This window comes from Leuciscus leuciscus (assembly GCF_965113295.1).
Source record: "Leuciscus leuciscus genome assembly, chromosome: 20".
Classification (NCBI taxonomy): domain Eukaryota; kingdom Metazoa; phylum Chordata; class Actinopteri; order Cypriniformes; family Leuciscidae; genus Leuciscus; species Leuciscus leuciscus.
Window position 1 is genome coordinate 3,528,870 of NC_138744.1, and position 21,221 is coordinate 3,550,090.

General features: G+C 36.5%; 1 protein-coding gene across 2 annotated transcripts in view; it reads right to left on the bottom strand.

The window, feature by feature from the left end:
- thsd7ab (thrombospondin, type I, domain containing 7Ab) overlaps positions 1 to 21,221 on the bottom strand; it is a 132,701-nt gene that overhangs the window by 81,664 nt on the left and 29,816 nt on the right. For both annotated transcript variants that reach the window (XM_082150608.1, XM_082150607.1), the window contains exons 2-3: positions 9,328 to 10,192; positions 4,125 to 4,373 (exon numbers count right to left, since the gene is read on the bottom strand). In XM_082150608.1, the coding sequence (XP_082006734.1) occupies positions 4,125 to 4,373; positions 9,328 to 10,192 (1,114 nt within the window). The remainder of the gene's footprint in view (positions 1 to 4,124; positions 4,374 to 9,327; positions 10,193 to 21,221) is intronic.

Below are 21,221 nucleotides of genomic sequence, written 5' to 3' on the forward strand. Positions count from 1 at the left end.
AAGCTTCCAGCCTGCTTCTTTACAAACACTTCTAATAAAAAATGACTATCATATGAACTTAAATTAATTTTATTTGTCATTCCTTAAACTGAAATTCAAAGAGCAATGCTGTATCCTGTTTGCCTGCCACATAAAGTCAAATTCAGGAATTGAATTGCAATTTAAAGGCATTTTGATTGTCTCTGAAATCTCAGTAACTGGGATCTTTTATAATCTGAGAAGCAGAAGACTTCAGAACCTCCATTCGACCTCCATTTAATCCTATTGCTGTCCTGAAGAAATACACTGAGATATTAAAGAGATGTCATTTGTGATTTCTCTTCCCTACTTTCGTAATAGTGCGAAACAGAATTGAGAGAACTCCATTATCTTTTCGAGCTGCCTATTCACAGTACGTGGGAGACTGAGAAAGTGCCGTGTGCCCCGTGACGACGTGCCAGTGTGTGCCATCTGTGAGAGAACCAGATTAGAGCAGCGTCACCGAGCTCTTAAGACCACTTCCATTTGTCAGAGCATCTCTCTTGGCTCGGGACCACAGACCGGCCCGATCCGTCTCACCCCGTCTCCATATGCTCATGTGCTGACTCTCACTGGCAGAGCAGAGGTCAACCGTCTCCCGACAGGACCTCCTGCTCCACGCCGGCACATCTCCATGAAGAGCTGAACGCATGAGACGTGACTGCTGTTTTTAGTGCTTGTTTCATGCCCGTAGGAGAGGGAAAATCCCATGTGCGATCTCGATAATATCTCAATTGCTTCTCCTTGACAGCAGAGATTAAACTGATTGCAAATTAGCTTAAAATAATATTTTTCAGTTACACACTTCTCAGATTCGCCCACAGAGAAGACTATATTCCTCTAGAGAACTGTGCTCAGATTTTCCAAGATGCCAAAGTCAGAGATTTTAAAGGGGTCCTATTATGCTTTTCCACTTTTTCAACTTTAGTTAGTGTGTAATGTTGCTGTTTGAGCATGAAAAAGATCTGCAAGGTTACAAAGCTCAAAGTCCATTCCAAAGGGAGATATTTTATTAAACAGAATCCACTTTTCAAGAACTACAATGAACGGCTCGTTTGGATAACAACGCGTTCTTTCGGATCTTGTGAAGTCATAATGTTCATCATAAGTCAGTTCGGACATGCACTAAAACATTGTCAGGTTCATGTTCATCTGTTTCAGATATATGTTTATGGTTAAGTTAAAGTGGTACGTCATTTTCAAACACGATTTTAGCGACACTCGCCGGACATTTAAATTCAGAACTGCCACGATATGTATGACCAACGCTGCCAGATTCACATTTATCCATTTCAGATAAAACTTGGAAAGTATTGCAAAACGTGCAAGAAGCAACGTAATATCATTTTGGAGAAATGTTGCCACAGGCATGTTTTTCCAATGAGCCTCGGCTGCAAACGTGAGATAAAAACACATTTTTTCCCGAAGCGGCCAAGCCATTTTAGCTTGCTTCAACAAGTCTTTGAGCTCTTTCATCATGTGTTTCACACACTCGTATCAGAATCACAAGTGCAATGCTGTACCAGGTGAGCTACTGAGTAAGTTTACTACGTTAGAAAAGCCATACATATGGAGCTGGTTATGTGATGCCAAAGTCAAAATGTATTAGTTTACAAATCATGCACTACGGTAAATGTGTTTTGAAGGTCATACTGTGTAAGGAACCGAACAAAAATAAGTCTTGTAATCATCATTTGTGTGAAAAAGAATACAAGATGTTGATGTTTTACTGCCATGTTCATTCCAGCTGTAAACTGCAATGAAATGTATGGTAGGTTTTTGGAGTTTTTGCAAAAAATGTAGGTAGAGCCATGATTTTTCAATGAGCCTATGTTGTTCATTTTCATTGCTCTGTACTTTTACTGTACATAGGGTGACCCACCATCAAACAAACCAAATGTGGGACGATTATAAGTTTGTGTGGGACAATGTGGGACATGTTACCAACACTAAAACATAACCTGAAACTGTTATATAATGTCTATCTAACTTAATAAAAACATTTGTATTCTGCCTTTCAGCTGATATAAGTTATTTGTTCTTTAGTCCCTTCCAGAAAACACCATTACATCAACATGTAACATAACATTATCTGACATGCCATTTAAATTCAACAAAATAAACAATGAGCAAATAAAATATAAAACAACATGAAATTAGATCATTGACAGTCTTATATATTAAGAATATATTAAACCAAAAACTCTCAAATATTTTTTAGAAAGGATGTAAATTAAAACAACCACATCAGGCAACAAGTTGATCAATTCTGTTAAATTAAAATTTTAATTGACCGAATTATCCATTTGTTTTCTGACAGGAAACACATGGAACGAATCACCGGTCCACATTTTGATTGACAGCCGTCACAACCTATACTGACCGTGTTTACTCCTTTCCTTTCAACCATTGGATAGGATTTTAAAAACGGCTGTTGTATTTGTACTTCTGATGAAGCGCTGTTAAATATAGGTGAAAAACTAGGCCAAAAAAAAAAAAAAAGTTCTTAATATAATAATTAAAAACCAATAGACTGACGAAAATGTGGGACTTTTTTATCAATATGCGACGTGCAGGACAAGAGGTGAAAATGCTGTGCGGTCCAACGCAAAGTGGGACGGGGTGGTCACCCTAACTGTACATCAATAATTGTCTCATACTCTGATTTCTCTGAAGGAGAAACATCTTGAAAGTTCAATGACAGGCTCACTAGGAACCACATTAAATCTTTTGAGCTTTGAAATAGCAAATTCCTTTGGTTTGACACATAATGAGACATGACAAGATGACATCAATATGTTGCCGTATATCACATCATATCATCACTCCGATCACTTTCATTTTTCACAGACACAAAACCATCTAAACGAAAACCTTTGATCCCAAGCGGTGATAAGAGAGCACACTGATGCTGGATGTCATGTCTAAATAAGAAAGTGTTATATCTGCAATTCAAAAGCACTCATTTACATTGATGGTTTGAAATCATGCATGCAGATATCACAGGCTCAACTATATGGATTTTTTTTCCTGCTGACCCTGTTGAGCCAATAGTAGATTTTTAAATGCCCTGCCAACATTTTTACTGGCCCCGCGGCAAGAATGAATAACAAAATAGCATATAAATGAGTTTCTAGCAAAAGTTTGTGTAATTTAAGGATAAAAAAAGCTAGTCGACAAACTGCTTTTGCTGGAGACGGCAGGCATATGCAAAGATTGACAGGTGTAAAACATTATACACTGACAGCTATTATTGTAAATCCACTGAATTATGAAATGTAATTTATTTCTGTGATCAAAGCTGAATTTTCAGCATCATTACTCCAGTCTTCAGTGTCACATGATCATTCAGAAATCATTCTAATATGATGATTTGATGCTCAAGAAACATTTCTGATTATTATCAATGTTGAAAACAGTTATTTACATTTTTATTTCATGATGCTATGATGAATATAAAGTTCAAAAGAACAGCATTTATCTGAAATCTAAAGCTTTTGTAACATTAAACACGACCGTTCAAAAGTTTGGGGTCAGTAAGAATTTTAATTTTATTTTTGGGGGAAATAAATCAAATAAATCAATACTTTTATTCATCAAGGATGAGTTAAACTGAGCAAAAGTTACAGTAAAGACATTTATAATGTTAGAAAATATTCTATTTTAAATAAATGCGTTTCTTTTGAACTTTCTATTCATCAAAGAATTTTGGAAAAAAAAAATGTACACGACTGTCTTCAACATTGATAATAATAATGAATGTTTCTTGAGCATCAAATCATCATCTTGGTGAGCAGAAGAGACTTCTTTTAAAAACATTATAAAAAATCTTACTGACCCCAATCTTTTGAACGGTAGTGTATAACATATATTATACATACAATAGCAGAAAAGTTTGCTGTGTCTAATTGATATGTATTGATTTCACTGTATGTTTACATAAAAAAGACAGCACAAAAAACTACTTATTACACCTCACTTTTCAATACACTAGTACATCATGAGAAACATGCAACCAGGGACTTTGCAAGACTTGAAGACATATACATGATCAACAAATGCAAAATGTAGTAGGAACACAGGACTGGCATGTCCGTGGTACTTACACGGCGCAGGGCGGCACCCCGTTCCCTTCAGGCTCACAGGTCTGACTTTCCTCCAGGTCGGGGCACTCGGACCCTCCTCCGGTAGGAAGCCGGACCAGCTGTCTGCTGCGGGAGCGTGTTCCCTGAGGAACACTGGAGTCCGAGCAGGTCTTGGAGCACGAGCCCCACTTGCTCCATTCACTGACCACACAGTCTTTAGGCATCAGGCAGGACTGGTAGGTCTCCGGAAGACTCCAGTGAGGACACTGGCTGGTACAGGACAGAGGAGTAGAAAGACTGGTCAGTCAAAATGACAAGATAATAATTATTTTACAGGTAACACCATATTTGTTTCATAGAAATAGAACAGAATAAATCTTTTTTTATGAGAGTGATGTGTGTCACGTTGGCTTGGGTTTTGTTCGTGATCCTGTTTTTCATTTTGAAATTCTTGTAGTCTTGGTTCCTGCTTGTGTCATGTGATTCCTTGCCCTCATGTGATCATGTCTTGTACTGTTCTGTGTTCTGATTGGTTGATTGTCTTGATTGTTCACAGGTGTTTCTTGTTAGTCATTAGTTTTTGTGTGTATATATAGCCCTCATTTTACCATTGTCTGTGTAACTGCTGTCGGTTCGGTTCAGTTCAGACTATATTTATGTAGTATATATTTATACCATGATACCAAATTAAATGACAAAAAATAGAAATATTATAATATACATATTTTTTTATTTTAGATTTAATAAAAAAGTTAAATTACATAAACAAAATAAAATGACAAAAAATCTAATATGATAATTTTAATATAATTAAATATGATAAATAATTACTTTATTTTATTATCCTATTTTTTGTTATAAATACTATAACCTGAAAATGGTCAGCTTTCTTCTTGGTAGAATAGATGATTGTATTTAAAAGCTTACACAAGTTTAATATTATGCCGTGTATTGTTGAAATGTTTGAAGAAATATGTAATGTATGGCATTTTTGTTACAAATATATTTTTTTTTTTTGCATGTACAGTATCTCTTCAGTTCCTCATAAAAATAAGCAATACAAATAATAAAAAAGAATATAAAATATAAAATAAAATAATCACAACAGCACTTTATCGTTGAATACTTTAATGATATGTTTTTTGTAACTTAACTCAATTTGCAGTTGATCAACAGCTTCTGTAAGTGTTTCAGTGGCCGGTGGCTTAACGCGGAGCAGTGTAAATGCAGCAGTTTCTCTTGGTCTCTTATTATCTCAGTAAGCAATGCAGCTGACGAGCTATTACAGATAATTACACACTGCTTCCTTTCCAGCGTAGCTTCATTTAGCAACTGCTCATTTAGGTGCCAAACTCACCTCAGGGCAGCACACAAACACACAAACTTCAAAGCTGGCACTGTTTTCCACCCACTTTAAACCTAGATTAAGATGTCTCGAAATCATTTTAAAAATCTGGCAACATAACGACACCATATTGCAGAACAATAACTTTTCCTGAGGAATAAAACAGATAGCCATAGGTAAACTGTATTGGGCAGAAATGGAGAGTAGGCCAGTCTGTTGATGGAATAGCGATTGTGGGCTACTGTTAAAATTGTGACTAGGACTGGGCAAAAATAAAAATAAATAATTAAGACAAGGAAGAATAAGATTAATCTATTCACCAGCAGTGCAGCAGAACCAGGACAGTTTAAAGCTACACTGTGTAGGATTTTCTCCCATTTAGTGGTGAAATTGTTTATGACTACCAACTGAATATTACTTTCTAGCTCCTCCCATTCCGAGGGCGTTTTAACTCCTACGGTGGCCATATTAGTTCAAATCTGCCGGCAGTCGTGAGTAATCTCCCCCTCGCATTCGTCACGGTGCCACTGAGTGTAAAACGCGAAAGGCGAAGCTTGAATTTCCAGGTATGTCCCTCTTTGGCTAATGTATTTTCAAGATGGAGGCTCAACATGGCCGCCGCCATTCGAGCGACTCGCTCGTGTGTATTCTAAATGGCAGATTATACGCTTACGAGAATACTTGATTAGTTGGTAGAAGTAATTACACATTAATGAGCACATATCATTTTGAAAGAACAAAGTGTTTTTTGCTAAGAATCAACAGTGTAGCTTTTTTTTTTTTAAACGCACAGGCTAAATGAAGCTCACTTGACGATAAGTTCCTATATCAATATCTTAACAAATTGAAAATAGCCTTAAATAATGTAGTTTGCACTAATGTAATGTAGCACATATCAAGCTGTTTGACCGAACAGTACCTGCTTATAAAAGCGAATGAACATATCTTGTATCTGAGACTGAACGCCAAACAATCAGCCTCTGATTGGAACCAGCTGATAACAAAGAATTTTCTTGAGTGTCAAATTGGTATCAAACTGTGTTGTTCTGCTGAAATGCGCATTGCTGCACTTCCCAATATCACTAACATGCATTGTTTTTAAGCACAGGGTAGCACATTTGGGTGAGCTTTTGTTTACAGCTTGTTGATGGAATGAGGACACCAACATTTCCATTTAAATGAGAATGAGAATGATGTTTCTCCTTTAATGCAAGAATAACTCAATTGTGGGAATTCAGGAGAACCTCAGCGCAGCAGCAGGAGTATTATGAAGAAGTCCATCAAATCCTAAACAAAATTAGCAGGAAATTCTAAATTGAACAATGCGAGTGTATGCATAACATTTAGGCAACACTGAACAAAGGTATATGATGTACAGTCTTTAAGAGTGTCTGTGTAAAGTCACACACATAAAGAACTAGTACAACAGATGATACAACATTTACGATGCTGACAAAAGCAAAGTGATGAAACAGAATTAGAATGGTGTGATTGGTTTGTTCGTGATGATCTACTCGCTTATCACAGAGCAAGTGCTTCAGAGAAACTTCCACTTTCTTGAACTAGCAAAACAAGTATGGATATTTCAGGAGCAAAAATAGACAAGTCAAAGATAAAAATTTTTTTTTTTATATATATCCATATATTCATAATATTCAAAGATTCATATTTTTTTAAGTCAAAGACTCATTTTTTTGTGTGATTCCATTTAAAAGAGCGGGGTTAGTAAGATTTGTTTGAAAGAAATTGATACTTTTATTCAAGATGATTTATTCTGATGAAAAAAAGTGACATTAAAGACATTTATAATGTTAGAAAATATTTCTATTTTCAAAATAAATGTTATTCTTTTGAGTTTTCTATTCATCAATAGAATCTGATCTCACAAAAATATTAGGCAACATTGATGATAATAAGAAATGTTTCTTGAGAAGCTAATTAGCATATTAGAATGATTTCTGAAGGATCATGTGACATTAAAGACTGATGCTGAAAATACAGCTTTGCATCACAGGAATAAATTACATTTAAAATATATTCAAATAGAAACCAGTTCATTTAAATTATGTATTTTTAATCAAATGCAGTCTTGGAGACTTAGTTCATCCAAAAACATTTATAATCGTACTAACCACACACTTTTGAAAGTGTATCTCCAATTTCCAAAAGTATTAGCCTAACATTAGTTTATGAAACTCATTTCAAGAATGACCACACCAGATCCACACAGTCTAAAAAGATAGTTTTAGCTTTAAATTGAAACTAATCTGAGGGAACCGGAAGACTATTCCACAGTTTTGGCCCAACAACAGAAAAAGCGTGATGATCCTTGATGTTGGCCATTCAATTGTTTCTGTAAAAACGTAACATTACCTGGAGAAACCTCAGGCTAGAACACTCTGAGTGTTTCTCTTTCAAAATATCAAAGGCCAAACACTGTACGCCTGAGATACACAACATATAAGGCTGCACCAAAACTTTTTAAATAACTACAAAACTCTTGAACATTTAATACTGGGCTGAAAGTGCTGGCACAGACTCCTGCCGTGTCACATAATCTGCTGCTGGGGAATATACAGTTGTCATTTTTTCTACAGTTGAAAATAGACATCAAGCGTGGGAGTGCTTTGACAGCACAGCGGAGACCCAGACGAGTCACGCAGCCGTCATCCTCTTACTGTCGGCGGCTGACGGAGAGCACACACACACACACACACACACACACACACCGGAATCCCTCCTTTTAGGACTCATTTAACCACTATTAGCCTGAGAACCATTAGCACTACAACAACAGAGATCCAGCTCAAGAGAAAGTAATACATAACGGATTCCCTTTTAACGCAGACATTAAAAATTACCAGTGTTTGTTTAATATTATATATGTAGAATGAGAAGCATAATATAAGCACATAAAGTGTCTTATAAGAATTTACCACCCGTATTAGACACTATATAAAATGTATGTGAGGGTCAATGGTATATAAGCCTGTTTCAATGGAAAATTGTGGTGTAACCATCAAGTAATATTTTCTTGAAATATTACTTGACTAGACTAGACTACTTGACTGTAGTCTTGACTATTGAGTGCGCACATCAATTAATTATTATTTTAAATGTTTTTTTAATTAATAAAAAATTATTAATAATCAACTTTATTAATTCATAAATATTTTTGTAAACACATTTTACAACATGAACTAATGAAAAAAATATATCTAAAGGAATATTAATAAATAATAATGAAGGAATTACAAACATAGAAAAGGGGTATCTAAGTCTACATTTTTTTATACATTAATATGACAGTTATTATTATTATTATTAATAATAATAATTACAATAATGTATTAAAATAATTAATATGAACAATTGTATTGATTAATTCATAAACATCATTAGGTTTTGGGGGAAGTCCCATCATGAGACGTTTAACAACCTGAACTAATGAAAAGAAAATATCAAAATTTAGAAATTAAAAAACATGCTCGTCATAAAATAATCATTGTGCAAGTTAAAAATATTTTTAAATAAATTAATATTAATGTTGTCTAATTATTATTTCTTAATATTAATTTACTAATAATCATTAAGTTTTTGAAGTTACACCACAATATATTTACAATCTGAAAGAATCAATTGAAAATATATTAATAAAAATAAGCAGTAATTCAGAAAAAAAAAAAAAGCATCAAAAGTCATTGTCATTCATTGTTCGAATTGCATTTTAATGTTTAAATTTAATATAATAGGACAAAAAATATCATAAAGTTGTTGACCAATGAGCAAAAATGAGGCAGTTAAGTTTACTGCGTTCACGGTCTTCATTCCCTTAACTCTTATTAACTATCTTTAATTCTGATGGGAAAAGTCACTAACCTGAGTGATACCGTACTTCTGTTTCGATGTACACAAACCACTTGCCGAGACTGGAAGCCTACTTCGATATCCCAGAGGTCATCCTCCAGTCGAGTCAGCCTGATGCGGTTCCTTTTGTTCTTGATAAGCTCGCGCATCTCCGGGTCTCTGTTTCCTTTCCTGTCTTTGCCTTTCCTCCGCCGGGCCTGTCGTACGGTGCGAGCAGCAGCAGGGGTGGCGGCGGAGGAGGTCGGGGTCAGAGGTGGTGGTGGAGGTAAAGAAGGCAGTTTGCACTCGCTCCAGCCGCCCACTCTCAGATTGAACACCGTCTCTCTGCCCTCGCAGGTCCTCGGCGCACACGTCTGGAACTCCGTCAGATTGGGGCAAGAAAGCCCACCGAAAAGCGGCGGCGCCACTATGGAGCGGACGCGGTTCTGCAGGCCCAGCCCGCAGGTCTTGGAGCACGTGGTCCAGGGGGTGAACTCGGTCACCACACAGTCTTGAGGGCAGGGAATGAGACAGGCCTGTTCCTGCCGGGGTTTGGGCTCAAAGTACTCACAGATGGAGTCGTCGGCCGCCGAGCCGTCCGCCCTGAGCGCACAGTTCACCCCCCGCGTCTGGATGCCCTCTTCGCCCTGCAAGCAAACACCTGTGCGGCCAGTCCGCAGCGATATGGGAACGCACTGGTTCCACTCGCCCCGCCGCCAGTCGTACAGGTCCTTGTGCCAGTCGCACACGCGGAAGCAGCTCTGCTGGTTGGCTGGTCGTGTGGACTGAAGGCAGTTTGTGGGAAGAGTCGTCCAGCCTTCCACATGAGCGCACCACACCGCTCGACTCTGACTCCCTCCTGGCCCGCACTCGCTGCCCATGCATCTGCCCCATGGACCTGAGGGAAAACACCACATCAATTAGGGGAGACCGGGGACAGTTGCAAAACTTTTTGCATTTCTCTCAGTTACTCAGAGACTATTTGGACTAGACCAACCAAATCTGTATATATTAAACTTGCATCTGTCTGCTAATTACCCATACCATTTAAAGATGACATATATCGTTCACAGTATTTATTTGAATGGAAGAAGCCAGATGTTGCAACTGACCCCAACCCAGGGGACAGTTGCAACACAACCCAGGGATGGTGTTAAAAATACCTTAAATTTCACTAATTAACTTTAGCTTTTTGTCTCAATGAGCATAGAATTCTGAAAATATTAACTGTTTTAGGCCTACTATAATATTATAGTATTATTTATTTATACAATAATATTATTGTAGCCTATTAATATATTTATTTAGTGATATTTATCAAATAACAGTTATTGAGTTTTGTTTGTTTATGTGTAGAACATAGGCCTACATAGATTCAGTGTGCAGGTGTTACAGATGCTATTCAATCTCTCCATATTTCAGTGTCAGACAATTTGCAATGCAACAAGCTTTTATTAAACATGCAATTTATAACTTGTTGCAACCGTCCCCAACCCTATCAGCCATGACAGAACATCATGTGCCTGCTAGACACACTGACTTTGACACATGCTAAAACCATGTCACTTAGAAGTCAACAAAACAATAATTCAAACTAAGTAAGTTTTGATCGTTCAAACTACAATCCGGCCTCTAGCTCATAAATGCCAGAGGAGAACTGGCCCCCGACTGAGCCTGGGTTCTCCCAAGGTTTTTTTTTCTCCATTAGGTCACCTGATGGAGTTTTAGGACACCATTAGGTCACTTGATGAAGTTTTTCGGTTCCTTGCCACTGTTGCCTTTGGCTTGCTCAGTTGGGGATATTTTGGGGATATTTAATTTAATTTTATCAATCAATAAATTCCTCTTGAAACAAACTTTGTTGTATTATTTTAATTTAATACTGTGAAGCTGCTTTGATACAATCTGTATTGTGAAAAGCGCTATACAAATAAACTTGACTTGACTTGACTTGATTAATTCATACAAAATGTCAGGACAGTATGACAAAAAAAAACAAAAAAACTTTCATACTTTTTTTTTTTACTTTCATACCTCCAAAACAAGTGTTGTTTAATAAATGCAGCAGCAGATGTTGAATATGTCTTCTGTATTCTTGGTGGGGGGAGGGTCTAACTGTGCATGTGCAGTATGAGTGACATCACTCTAGCTTGTTTCTGATTGGAGAAAAAATACATGTTGCAACCATCCCCGGTCTCCCTACTGCAAAGTCTAAAAGCAAATGCAACATAATTATGCCGCCTCATAAGATGCTTTGAAGATTATGCAATAATGCGCTGTGAAGTTGATTTGATATATTCTGCATTATTGTAAATGTATCTTATTGGCATTTCTGTGATTTGTTTTTGAAAGAAGTCTCTTATGCTCACCAAGGTTTTATTAGATCAAAAATGCATAGTAAAACAGTAATATTTTTCTATCTAAATCTAAATGAACTGTTTTCTTTTTGAATATATATTTTGAAATGTAATTTATTCCTGTGATGCAAAGCATACTTTTCAACATCATTACCCCAGTCTTCAGAGTCACATGATCCTTCAGAAATCATTCTAATATGATGATTTGCTGCTCAAGAAACATTTATGATTATTTTCAATGTTGAAAACAGTTGCTTAATGTTTTTGTGGAAGTCATGATGCATTTCTTTTTCAGGATTATTTCTATTTTTATTTATTTATTCATTTAAATACGCCTGTTTAAATACAGAAAAGTATACATTAAATTAGATGGATCTAATACAAAAAATGCAATATTTATGTGAGCTCTATTTTTACGCTTATTACACTGCCACTTTACACAATCATGCTAACGGCAAACTCCTCTGTGTGAAGAGCTATTTGGGAGTTGGTGCCTTTATGTGCAACATTATAAATCATTGGTATCATGAGGTACCAAACTGAGTTTAGATGCGGCTGGAAAGTGGCTCACTGAGTGTTGGGACGGAGGTTTACACACTTTGAAATTTGAATAGGTTCACTTTTGTACCTGACTGATCCTTAAGGTGATAATCCGAGTGTTGGACTAATTAAACTATTTGGCTGTGAAGCAATTAGAAAGTCAAAATTAGTTAATCGGTATGTGCTGCTACCGCTGACAGCATGGCGGTAATGAACCTCAAACTCTAAATGGAGAATGGGAGGAGAAGCAGTAGCGAGAGCCTTGTGGGCTCTAATTTTTTGATAACGACAAATGCAACAAAGTGACGGAATTGTTACCAAACATACTAAACAGAGTTTGATCTTAAAGAATTAATGCTAACCATCAGGCAATGACAAGGTTATGCAGCAAGGAAATATTTTGGATTGATATTTTTTATCATGTTGCATAACTTGTTAGGAAACAATTTTTTAAAACACACAGCAGCTTCAAAATTCACATTTGAGGTTCAACTATTTTATATATATATTATACCACATCAATTACTGCAAAGTCTAAAAGCAAATGCAACATAATTATGCCGCCTCATAAGATGCTTTGAAGATTATGCAATAATGCGCTGTGAAGTTGATTTGATATATTCTGCATTATTTTAAATGTATCTTATTGTCATTTCTGTGATTTGTTTTTGAAAGAAGTCTCTTATGCTCACCAAGGTTTTATTAGATCAAAAATACATAGTAAAACAGTAATATTCTGAAATATTATTACAATCTAAATGAACTGTTTTCTTTTTTAATATATATTTTGAAATGTAATGTATATACATTTATATATATGTATGTATATATATATATATGTGTGTGTGTGTGTGTGTGTGTGTGTGTGTGTGTGTGTGTGTGTGTGTGTGTGTGTGTGTGTGTGTGTGTGTGTGTGTGTGTGTGTGTGTGTGTGTGTGTGTGTGTATGTGTGTATGTATGTATGTATGTATGTATGTATGTATGTATGTATGTATGTATGTATATATATATATATATATATATATATATATATATATATATATATATATATATATATGGTATGTTGGACCTGAAAATTTGATGATTTGATGTGAGAATAACTAAGTCTATCAAAGTGAGTTTCTAAATAATCACTTACTTATAATCACAACCGGAGCTTTGTCTATCAGGATTCCCATTATGGTAACATGGTAACCACAGTTGAAAAACCCAAGTTACTGCATTTAAAGTTAAATACATTTTCCCTGCAAAAGCTTTCAGAATCCCATTCCTTTTTTTATGACAATTGTGTCATTTACCAGTTTTATTGTAGTGATAATAAATGGAATGAAAGCAAATGTAGTTAAACAGTTTTGCCCCGTGTCTCAAGTGTCATGTTTTTTTTTGTGGTTTTTTTAAAGCCTCAGCTTAAACCAAGGATTCAGCAAACACTGACAGCAAAGCAGCATGACAAATAGAGATCTATAAAGACAACAAGAACTGTGATTGTGCTTCAAGGGCTCAATCGCACAGCCATTTTAGAAAATGAGGCTTTATTACCATTAATTCTCACTGTATTACATTAGCTGTGTCACCATAACTGAGTTTCCATCTCACATTCCCCACATTCAGCACCTCCATGATAAATAGTCGCCCCTGTAATGAGTCCCAATAATAATCCATCTGAGAGGGTTTTTGCTGTAAACGTGCTGTAAATCGCCTCATCGTGTTCAACAAGAGCAGGAGAAATGGACCTTTTGTAAAGCACAGTATGAAAAGTAAGCCTATTCGACAAGATTTTTACATTTTACAATTATGCCAGTGTGTGTACTGCTCTGCGGTTACTTACTAGCCCAAGTCAAAGTCTCTGATTATCTGTTTTTGGCTCTGGCTGTCAGGTCAAATTTGTAAGTATGATTATTAAAGGTGCTCTAAGCGATGTTGGGTGACGTTACTTCTTGTTGACGTTTGAAGTATTGTCAAACAAAACGGAGGCTAGCTCGACCCTCCCTCCTCATCCCGTCTCCGGAGCTCTCGCCACCTTTCGAATGCTTTTCCGATGCAAATTCGGGACTTTGCGCGTTCCTTCTCCTTTTCCCTCTTCTTTGCTATTTGTTCATGAGAACGTCGTCTCTTTGGTCGTGCGTCAGCCGTATCAAAATTCAAGAGAATATAATTCTAATGTTAGTCATTACTAGGACATCTCTCCTCTAGCTAACTCCCCTCTTCATGCTTCTCTCTCCTCCACTCCCCACCCCCTAATCATTCTTGTCAGTTATTGGCTGGAACACTGTTTGTTATGTTTCGTGGTCCAGGCTGGGCCAGTTTGTTTTTGTTGCTGTTTGTGGAGCCTGTGGTGTCTACAGAGACCGCGTTTTTTCTACAGTGTGTTCAGGGGACAGGCAGCTAGCGGATAGTGAGGAGATATTTGCTGGATGTGACAAAAAATGTTTCAGCCTAAAAAACACGTGACATCGCTTAGAGCACCTTTAAAATAGCATAGCACGCCTCCCTGCAATGCAATTTGACAGCATCACTGGTTTCCACTGCAAAAAAATAATAGCTACATGAAAAAAGACTGGCTTCACAAACACCCCTAATAACATTTCGTTATGGATTTCAAAGGCAAGGAGAACATCAAAACAAAGTTGTTATGTTAACTACAACTATTAAAAAGAAATAAAGCTAAAAATAAATTAAAATAAGAAAACTAATAAAAGTAGCTATAACAAAATTACCAAAACTTAAACTTAAAAAAATTAAAGTTAAATTAAAATGAAAATTTAAAAGTGTTATTTTTTTATATTATAGTAATATTATAATATTATCAAATTAAAATCAAAAATATTTTTTTATCATATTGTTTATTCATATTATTATCTGAAAATATTAATAAATACTATAATAGTGCTAAATAAATAATACTAAAACACAACAGCTTTTCTCAAAGCCTAGTGAGTTTCTTATATAGATAGCGCTGGCATTATAAGAGCACTATAAGCAACACATGTGTTGCCTTCAAAGACACCTTGATCTGATCTTTATCTTGATTTGAGGGTAATTTCATCCCAGAATGCATTTCAACAAGACCATGACATAATTTAATGTGTTGGACGGAGTCAAAAATGCATTTAACACTGAAATACTGAAACAGTTAAATGTAATAAATAATTTAATATTTTATTCAATATTTGTGTGACTAGAGCACAACATGGTTAAAAAACCTACTTATTGTTTTCCATATGTAGAGAAATTAACAATAACATCGAAACTTTTCAAAACAGAACTCATGACCAGTTGGATCATGATGAAGAAAATTGTGCAGTTACTGTTGAGTTTCTCAGAGTACTTGTACTGCTTCTGATTGCTCTACTCATGTAGAGCGTTTCAAATCGGTCACTTTGGGGGTTCACTCCAGTTGTCACATTGCCAGAAGGCAGCAGTCTAAGTAGGCGCCTAACAGCAAGGTAGCTCACTAGATTTAACTACAGTGGATGCAGAGTCCAAATGAACATCTATGCAAAGTCCAAATGAACATCTTTTATAATTTATTGCAAATATACTAGCAGACACCGTTCATAAAGCTACAGGGGGAGATACATTTCTCCATTTATGTCACAGACTTAATGGCCGCGTGATGTGGTTCCTCCAATGGTGGGAGGGAGCAGAACTGCTGTGGCTTCCTAAGGCTAATCGTCTTTGGGAAAAACAAGAATAAACACAATCCCTACACAACTGTTCCCCCCGAAAACAACAAAAGATTTCTCTTTTATGTCTTTCAACCCCACCACAGGTTTATCAAGGGGATTTCGAGACTGGTGGTCTGTGAACGTGAAGAGGTGTGACATGAAAAGCTCTCTGAATAAGCAAAAATTAAAGGTGCAGTAAGCGATAAAAAAAATAAAATAGCATGCATAAAATGTTTGTTCGACCTGAAATTGGTGTCTTGTGAAACTACACCCTTCTATGTGACAGATCTAGACTCCACAAACTAAAAAAGGTGGGAAGGGAAAGGAGTATTATTGGCCTTAAAAAAAAGAACGTAGGTGTAAATCAATAGTCTGCTGAACATTTGCAAAATGTCTGGAATGATTTAAAACACCTTTAACACCTGTTCTTTTAAAGGGGTGGTTGAATATGATTTCACATTTCTAACTTTAGTTAGTGTGTAATGTTGCTGTTTGAGCATAAACAACATCTGCAGAGTTACGACGCTCAAAGTTCAAAGCAAAGGGAGATATTTGCTTTTAAAGAAATTGCTTTTTAAGGACTACAACAAACGGCTGGTAGAGACTACACCACATTACTCCCGGGTTAGTGACATCACCAACCCTAGAATTTACATAAACCCCTCCCCCGGAACACGATTTATAGATTATCAAGACAGAATATGCTAAACAATGACTAGAAGATAACTACACTTAAAGGGACAGACACAAAACGGTGCGTTTTCGCTCACCCTCAAAAAGTGACAACTTTAACATGCTATATAACAATATCTGTGGGGTATTTTGAGTTAAAGCTTCATATACACACTCATCAAAGACTTATTTTACATCTTGTGAAAAGGGCATTATACCACCCCTTTAAGCTGGGAAAGTTTATTAAACCTTTTTATTGAACGAGACAAAATATATTTAAAATATTATTATTATTATACATTTTTTTTGAGTATCATATTTGATACATTAGGCTTTTATGGCTCATATATAGTATGATATGTGACTAGTGGTTCAAATGTAATGTCATAAAGTGACGAGGACACTTTTTGTCTCAGATTTCATCAAAAATATCTTATTTTTGTGTTCCGAAGATGAACGATGGTCTTACGGATTTGGAACAACATGAAAGGTGATGGCAGAAATTGTATTATTGTTATTGTTTATTACTATAAAGGAAATCAATAAAATTGAATTAAATTCTAAATATTTGAAGAGTTCAGATGCAAAAGCCTCTAAGTGCCATCTGAAATTTTCTTCTAGAATGATAATTTTTATGAAGCTCGTATATTTAAGTTCAGTAATTTCTTTTTTTTTTTGCCATTTAAGTGAAATTGCTGAACTTAAATATACGAGCTTGATAAAAATGATCATTCTAAAAGAAAATTTCAGATGGCACTTCAACTCATTATTTTTTCCTTTGAATTTACAAAAAACAAAAATAAATTTTCTATATATACCATTAGCGTGATGTAAGATTTTGGTCATACTTCTATCTCCCCGTGCGAGAGGATCAGGCCTGCAGCCGGTCAGGATTGATCAGTATCTCACACATCATTATCTCCTGTGCTCAAAGGAGACGCCAGCTGTCATGATAAAAGGTAATTCTGGCTGACAAAGTGCTGGTCCGTCAGTGTCTGACAGGTGTGTGAGAAACAGAGTGCAGACAATTCAGACTGTCAGTCAAACAAACACACTGTCTCAGTTCATAAAGAGAAATATTCAGTTGAAATACATCACTGTTTTACCAGTAATAACATGCATCTGATAAGATAACCTAGTTTTATTTTGGCGCTGCAAAGGCACAGAAGAGAGACTTGCTCTTTTTTTAGCCAATCAGAAACACTCTCTGCCAGTCACTGGGTTTGGAGGGCTGGGTTTAAGAGAGTGCGTGTGAAACGGTTAAAATCACTTGAGGCACCATTAATACAATTAACGGCTCAACAATTTCAGCAGTTTCAGGAAACCGAGAGCTGTTAGATGCCACAAGCACATCTGGTTGAGTATCTACTGCAGAAGTGTTGACCTATGGAGACAAAAAATCCAAATGAACTCTTTAATATCTCAACAAAGCAATGAAATTTAGAGCAAATGCAGACTTTTTTAAAGTCATATAGACATATAGATATCTGTGAAGAAGTTAATGCATAAAATCTTCTGAATCTATGATCAGTCTGTTGAATAAGAACAGGGCTTCATTAACAGCCCTGTGATGTGAGGCTTTTGTTTGATGCATTAAAAAAGACAGCGTGTGTTTCATTGCAATGAACCACTATTTCAAAGATCCTCATAAAATAGCATGTGATTAATGTTAAAGATGAGCATCCTTCATCAAAATGTAAAAAACCCACTTGATTTGTATAATGCACTGCACTTGCACTAGACCCTTCTGATAAAGTCTTTCAAATCACTTTACATGAATATATTCCCCAGATCAGCTGCTTTTTGCATGTCGAAATGAAAAAGATACATACGTTTATTCTTCCCTATTCCAGTCAGCTTCAGAAGCGAGTCAATCAAATGCGAGAAAACTGACCCCAGGCAAAGACCATTAAATTCATAAGCAAACTGTGAACTTCTTAGGACGCTCTGAAGATAAATCCAGTCATCCGTGTGCCTTCAGCCTTTCAACATATCTGCTTTTGCAGATTTCAGAGTTAATTTCCACCATAATTGTCAGATTGTCAGAAGGCTCCAAAGGCTAACTCACACATGATGCGACAAGCCATGAAACCTCTCTTCCAGTCTTCCATGTTCAAGAGTTTTTGTCCTAACTAGCCACATTTTGTACTTGTGTTGAGTCACATCTCGCCCGTCGATCTCATAACTGCATTAAACATAAAATACGCTCATTTTTGTTTTCAGAGAGGAAAAATTACTAGTCACATGAAAGTTTCTGCATCACTCAACTTGGCATTCATGATGCCAGGAAGAACAGTTCAAATCCATGGAACCTTTCCAATGCACAAAAGTGTCTTCATAGCAGGAAAAGCTTCTTTAGATTATTAAAATCATCTTCACAAAAAAAAAACTAAAAAAAAACTTTATTTTAAAAGTCCCATTGCATGGATTATTTTATTATTTTAGAATGTTTCCTGGGGTGTCCTTATAATATTAGTATGTTTTTTTAGATCAAAAGTTGTTATAATTTAGAAATAAAAGGCATATTTCCTAGCCTGATTTTAGCCTCTGATTTGAACGCTCTGTTTGAAGGGGCGTGTCTGCTGTGAGACTTCAGTGTAAACGCCCACTGCTGTGATTGGCTGCTGTGAGACTTCAGTGTAAACGCCCACTGCTGTGATTGGCTGCTGTGAGACTTCAGTGTAAACGCCCACTGCTGTGATTGGCTGACATGCTTGCATATGAAATATCTCGCATTACATCTGGAACGCTCTCGAAAACTTTTACTATTACAGCTATTATACGTTTTTACTATTAAAGCTATCGGGATTAACGAATCGTGAGAAGTTTTTTTAAGTATTTAGATCTATTCCCATCACATAAAAGGTTGCAGTGATGAGCATTGAGCAGATGACAGCCTGTTGATCGCGTGAATGAAGATCTTATCATTGCAACGCAGTTTCTGCACTCTCACTAATGATTTCACCAATGCAAACATGAGGTAAGTACAGTAAGAGCTTCGTTGTGCAGCGTAACAGCGTCATTGATTTCATAACGAGTTTTGGCAAATGTCCAGATAAACTCGCGCTGTGTGATTGACAGCTTGGCGATTGGAAAGGGATTGTTCTTTGATCGCTTTCTGTATATATATTACGGTAATCCCAGTTTAAGTAAGATTATTTTCATCCTACTAAGAGAAACGGCGTGAAGTTGATTGTTTAGTCACTGGCTTGATTTACTGATGCATAAACAGTATTGAACGACTTTGAGAGAAAGATTATCTGTCTGAACTTGAACAATTACACATCAGAAATTCACATAACCCACTGGTTCTTCAGAGGCTCGGATGAAGGAACATCCAAACAATGAGCAACTGCCATGCTTCGCTCGTTTGCAAGCCATGATGTCTCTCGAGGAAAAACCAATATCGCGCTCGCGCAGCTCATTTTCTCATGGGCGAGCCAAATTCTCTATGCTGGCAAAGAAGAGAAAGGGGAGGTAACCTTTCCCCTTATGACGACATAAGGGGGAGATTTCTAGATTCGCCCATCTGAGCTTTCATTTTCTCAAGAATACCCAGGGCTTGGTTTACACCCATCAAAACGTCTAGCCACTGGGGGACCATATAGGCAGGCTAGGGGAACTCATATTAAGGTTAAAAAACCTCATGAATATTTCATGCAATGGGATCTTTAAGAACTATTCACTGAAAGGTTGTTTGGGGAACATACATTTTTTTTATTTTTTTTTATCCATTGCATTGCTACGAAAACCCCCTTTTAGAACCTTTATTTTTAAGAGTGTAGGAAGCTGTGCTCCCATTCAATTTTACACTGTGACAATTTTTTCAGCTCTAAAAATCTATAAAAACGCTCACAGAAAAAGAAAGGGGAAAAAGCTCAAGGGTAAGGCTGATGATTTGCATTAAAAGTCTGTATGTTTTCACACTTTCACATCCAATATTTCCTGATCGGCACTTCAGCAGTGAAATATCAAAAGGTCAGCGTGTAACATTTAGTTTCTGCACTCGGTAGGGTTGTAAAGTGAGTTCCCAGGAAGAGCGCTCCATGGGAGAACATCATAACAGAATTTCACTACTCTGAATAAAGTCCTTCAGGTGCAATAAACAAGGGCTTTCAAACATTTTCTACAGTATAAAACAGCTATACATTTTCATGTACTGTACTGTATTGTATGGAAGCTTGTTTCCGCCACTGAATAAATAATAAAAAAGGTAATTGCGACTTTTTAATCTCATAATTCTGACTTTGTGTGATATAAACTCGCAATTGAGTGTTATAAAGTCCAGAATAAAGCTGTGAAGTGGACTAAACTTTATGTTTCAAGTCAAAAGATTAGCATTAGGGTAGCGTCCTGTCCTGAGAAACATCTCAATTCTTTCATGATTCACTTATAGCCACAGCCTTGAACGGAAATGACAAACGGAGAAAGAGGATGAAGTAAGTATATCATGTCGATGTGGTAAAATGGGCAAAGAGGAGATCAGTTCCTTCGGGCTCTGTCGAAGCTCTCGGAGGAAAATTCATTTATTCAGCATGGCTATGAATCCATACTCAGCAGGTGAAAATCTACCTCACATTTGCTCTTTGATGAGTAGAAATGTTCAGTAACAAGAGACATTAAAACAACATCAAAGCGACCCTCTGTTCTTGAGGCTGTAGATCAATATGGAGGAACGCAAGCAGTGCAA